Source organism: Salvelinus alpinus, chromosome 16 (assembly GCF_045679555.1).
Source record: "Salvelinus alpinus chromosome 16, SLU_Salpinus.1, whole genome shotgun sequence".
Classification (NCBI taxonomy): Eukaryota; Metazoa; Chordata; class Actinopteri; order Salmoniformes; family Salmonidae; genus Salvelinus; species Salvelinus alpinus.
This window is the reverse complement of record NC_092101.1, coordinates 8222162-8227598: the sequence shown is the minus strand read 5'-3', so window position 1 is coordinate 8227598 and position 5437 is coordinate 8222162. Positions and strand designations below refer to the sequence as shown.

General features: G+C 44.7%; 1 protein-coding gene across 1 annotated transcript; it reads right to left on the bottom strand.

Moving 5' to 3' along the window:
• Positions 1-3157: 3157 nt before the first annotated feature.
• Positions 3158-5221, bottom strand: LOC139540714 (transcription factor HES-1-B-like). Its single transcript, XM_071344621.1, has 4 exons — positions 4816-5221; positions 4559-4654; positions 4330-4417; positions 3158-4019 (listed from the first exon to the last, which is right to left on the bottom strand). The coding sequence occupies exons 1-4, from the start codon at positions 4954-4956 to the stop codon at positions 3508-3510; spliced, it is 837 nt and encodes a 278-aa protein (XP_071200722.1). The 5' UTR covers positions 4957-5221; the 3' UTR covers positions 3158-3507.
• Positions 5222-5437: the final 216 nt, after the last annotated feature.

The window sequence follows — 5437 nt, the reverse complement described above, 5'->3', positions numbered from 1 at the left end:
TGACCACACTTGAATAGCTGGAGGCAGCACACACCTGGGCAGAACGCTACCGCATGGCCGCTGTGGCAGCAGTGTTTAGCATGTCTTCCCTCTGTCACTTCTTAGCATCAAGGTGTTCCTCAGAACAAAGCAATTACACAAAGGAAGCAGTACGGGGGTTGCTCACTGCACTCTCTGCCCAGAGATACACTATATATACAAAAGTATGTGGACACCCCTTCAAATTAGTGGATTCGGCTATTTCAGCCACACCCGTTGCTGACAGGTGTATACAATCGAGCACACGGCCATGCAATCTCCATAGACAAACATTGGCAGTAGAATGACCGGTACCGAAGAGCTCGGTGACTTTCAACGTGGCACCGTCATAGAATGCCACCTTTCCAACAATTCAGTTCGTTAAAATGTCTGCCCTGCGAGAGCTGCCCCGGTAAGTGCCCCTGTAGGTGCTGTTATTGTGAAGTGGAAACATCTAGGAGCAACAACGGCTCAGCTGCGAAGTGGTAGGCCACACAAGCTCACAGAACGGGACCGCCGAGTGCTGAAGCGCGTAGTGAGTAGAAATCGTCTGTCCTCGGTTGCAACACTCACTACCGAGTTCTAAACTGCCTCTGGAAGCAACGTCAGCACAAGCACTGTTCGTCGGGATCATGAAATGGGTTTCCATGGCTGAGCAGCCGCACATAAGCCTAAGATCACCATGTATAATGCAAAGAGTCGACTGGAGTGGTGTAAAACTCACCGCCATTGGACTCTGGAACAGTTGAAATGCGTTCTCTGGAGTGATGAATGATGCTTCACCATCTGGCAGTCCGATGGATGAATCTGGGTTTGGTGGATGCCAGGAGAACACTACCTGCCCCAATGCATAGTGCCAACTGTAATGTTTGGTGGAGGAGTAATAATGGTCTGGGGTTGTTTTTCATGGTTCGGGCTAGTCCCCTTAGTTCCAGTGAATAGAAATCTTAACGCTTCAGCATACAATGACATTCTAGACGATTCTGTGCTTCCAACTTTGTGGCAACAGTCTGGGGAAGGCCCTTTCCTGTTTCAGCATGACAGCCCCCGAGCACAAAGCGAGGTCCATACAGAAATGATGTTAGGCGAGTAGGCCCTGGATCGCAGTCTGCATTGCAACTCATCCCAAAGGTGTTCGACGGAGTTGAGGTCAGGGCTCTGTGCGGTGTGTAAGTCAAGTTCTTACACACCGCACAGAGCCCTGACCTCAACTCCGTCGAACACCTTTGGGATGAGTTGCAATGCAGACTGCGATCCAGGGCCTACTCGCCTAACATCAGTGCCCGATCTCACTAATGCTCTTGTGGCTGAATGGAAGCAAGTCCCCGCAGAAATGCTCCAACATCTAGTGGAAAGCCTTCCCAGAAGGGTGGAGGCTGTTATAGCAGCAAAGGGGGGACCAACTCCATATTAATGTCCCTGATTTTGGAATGAGATGTTCGACGAGCAGGTGTCCACATACTTTTGGTCATATAGTGTATGTGCCACTTACAAAGTAAAAGCAACATGCAGAGTACATTCCAATACATTGCCTGTAAAGTAAGCCGAGTCAGAACGGCCCATAGCCTTTCTTCTGATTCTGTAGCATGAGGCAACTTGATGTACTAGTACACTCCCTGGACACGACACTAGTTACAATGCCTCTGCTGAAGGTTCTTTTTAAAACACTACTTGAAGTACTTAAAATGTAGACTATATTTCGATCTGCATATTTTGTGGGAAACGTAAGAATGTTTAGGGATCACATAAGAGGTTACTGTCATTTCATGTACAGCCGACTAACATCAAATCCCAGAGGAACAAATGTAATCTACCGTGCAGTCTTTTTATGTTCTGTGTCTTCATTGAGTAAGGCACTTACCATAGAACGGTTCCGGTATCTTTTTCATCCGGTCTCTGCCATGCATCTACACTGGTGTCCCATAGATTATACGTTGTCCTGTGATTATAATAATATAGCCCTATTATAAGTATAGTCTATGTATTGATATCTTGCATTTCAACCAAGGTCAACATTTTACACGAGACGTGAGGACCATATACTTACTTATATGACAGGGACTAACGTGGCTGATATCTGGTAGTAACCATTGATCGATACTACCGCAATCAGATTGCGCTTCCTTCCTGTGTTGCTAGATGGCGCACGTGACTTCTAAAATCCTTGAAGACTCGCTGTCTCCGCTGCAAACGGTAAAATGAGCCGTCCCTCTTCAAAACAGGCTTTCCTGTTCAAAACTTCGACTCACATATACTTGACATATTGTCAACAATAGTCTCATCTGATTATGTGGATAAAACAACATTCGTTGGTGATACACAAATTAAAATAACAATACATTTTTTATTCAAGGTTCATTGGCCACTTATGACATTAACAGCGGGAGAGATGTTGATATAACTAATTAAAAGTTAGCCTACAAAAACAATTACTCAAGGACAAAAACGTCCATATTATCTTGGATATATGTGATCTTTGATAAATGTTATCGGAAGTAATTTTTAGGAATACAATTTTTGTCAAACTGGTATCCCTTTCAGGCCTAAAGGGCCTCGGTATTTCACACATATTCAGTGTTGTTTCCCCCTCTCCTCTCCTCTCCTGTCTCACATCTCACCGAGCAACACCTGGATTCGGATGCACCTGGTCAACTCTGGTTCATATCAGGCATGTTTCTTGTTGAAAGAAGCCAGAAGCAACGGTCTTTGTGCGATGGCATTTTACGCAAAATCTTCGTGTATAAAATGAAATGCCCCACTTCATAGTCTATGAAACTTGTAAGCAAGTGTTGGTGAGAAAAATTATCTACTTTTACGCAACATAAGACTAAATTGTGATCCATTCCTGGAGCAACAAGTGGCTGTGTTTAGTTTACATATGGTTGAATGTGCATGAGTTTTGCGCGCAGCAGAATATAAACGATTTTCGTCTACCAATTATGCACAACTATATGACTTTTATGACTTTTATGACTTTTGCGCAAAAATATTGGTAGAATATGACAGCCATTTTCTCTTATAGAATGTATAACTCATTATTCTCAAGTGTATCTTCGCTACACAGCTCAAAGCAAAAGTTAAGAATTAGGTAGGCCATCATTTGGTGATCAGGTTTCTGTTGAGAAAATCAGAGCAGATGTTTTTCAATATCTTTACACATTTATTTGTCTTCCAGAACGAAGAATTACGTAAATACGACGTATGTCGTAAAAACGAAGAATTACGTCAAGGGCATTCAACATTGCTTTGGCATCACACAGTAAAAAAAGACACCTCGAATATAAAATGCAGTGAAAAGACTTCAACGATACAAATCTCTTTCCAATATGAACTTCACTCCCTCATAAACTATACAAATATAGTGCATCTTTTCATTTAACGCATTGAAAGTACAAAAACGAAATCAAAAACAAATGTTTTGTAACATTGAACAATGATCGAACTGAGTGTCATTAGAAAATTATTTTCAATATGTCCTTTTTTTTTGCTCTACCAGGGTCGCCACACTGAGTCCGAGTTGCCTGTCGGTGCACCGGGGGACACCGCCGCTGGAACAGGCGTGTTGACCTGGTTCGCATACACGGGGATAACCGGACCGTTGGGTGCAAAAGCTGCGTTGGGGATGAGGAAGGCGAATTGTCCGTCTGAGGCAGGTACGAGCTGGAAACCGCCGTATACTTTAGTGGCTTCTGGTGACATGCTCTGGGGAGAGCCACCTTTACAAGGCAGGGGCATCACGTTGCCTTGCGGAGATGAGTTGGGCATCTGTACCATGGACTGGCCGAAGGAGGGGTGGGGAGGCCCGGCTGAAATCTGGTGCTGTGTGGGGTAGTTCATAGCGTTGATCTGCGTCATGCAACTGGCCAAGTGACCGAGAAGCCGCGTTCTGACCTCGGTGTTTACCCCCTCGCAGGTGGATAGGAACCGGGTGACTTCATTCGTGCACTCGTTGAATCCCGCTCTGTATTTTCCCAGCACGGTGGGATCCGTGTTCAAAGCAGCTTTGGGAGAAAGAGAGAAAATTATAAACCACTGAGAGTACCGAGAAAAATGATACAAATTTTAATTCCGAACATGAACATTGCTCAAACTAAAAATATATACATTTCAAGGCTCACCAATGGCTAACCTATATTGGCTATTATTGTGATATAGTCATCTATACAATAGCTATATTCAGAGACAATATGGGAGTGAGGATATGGGCCAAGTCTGTAACCTGACCACCGCCTTCTTATCGTTATCTAATCCGCAGAAGGAAGTCTGGAAGAAATCACCCCGGGTATTCACCGAGCAGCTACAGTCACTTACCAGTCATTTGCGCTCTCTGGAGGTTCCGGAGATGTTTCACCGTCATCTCCAGGATGTCTGCCTTTTCAAGTTTTGAGTGTCTAGAGCTCTGTAAAATGAAGAGTCATATTGTTAGGCTTGAAGATTGTCTCCTGGGAATTGCGTCAGGCGTTAATGTTCTCAATCAAGTTAATATGGTATTGTGATGGTAATAATTAATTTGTTATGAGAGTAATAACAGAAGACTTACATCTTTTTTAAGCGCGTCCAGGATAAGTGTTTTCAACTGTCCCAAGCTTTCGTTGATTCTGGCTCTTCTCCTTTTCTCCATGATAGGTTTGGATGACTAGAGAAAACAAATAAAAGAAATTGTTAGAATGATCGAACTTGCTCAAGGTGGATGAATGGTTCATGTTTCGCTATACCAGCCCGTGCGTAATTTTGGAGAGACGGAGAGAATATCGGCATTTGTAAAAATAAAAATAAATGCTTTGACCGACTACTAACCTTCCTGTGCTCGGAAGCCGTCTTGGGTTTATCGGGTGTCGTGTTCATGCTGGCTGGGGTAGCAGCAACCGGAGAGGATGAGTTTTTTTCCATCATATCGGCAGGCATCTTCTGTCCGTCTGAAATATCCCTTCCACACATGCACCGGCAACTCGGTATTACAGTCCACTGTTGGTGGTTATTGACAAGCAGTCGGCACTTCTTCACAGTACCCTCTTATAAAATTCCAAATTCCGGGGGAACAAAATCCTTTTCTGTGTGGTGATGCACCTATGCGCGAGAGACAACTGTCCCCAAGAGAGCGGCAGGCTGAATTATGTCACGGAGTCGAAAGACCACTGTCTGCCAACGGACGCTGCGTCTGAGTAGAACGTAAAGGCACTTCGTGTTGGTCGTATTTATATCTGGGACTGCACGCGAACGGCTCGTGTGAAACTTCCCAAACTTTCTTTCCCACAGTAACTTTCTACCAATCAGCGTGAGGGACACGCGGCCGGAGGGGAGGATGGCTCGTGTTCGGCGCTCTTCCATTGGTTGTTTGGCGTTTGAGCGGGTGGCCAATGGCGCGCGGCCGGGTTTAGGGCACAACCGGGACTGCCTTCAATCATTCCGTTTACATATT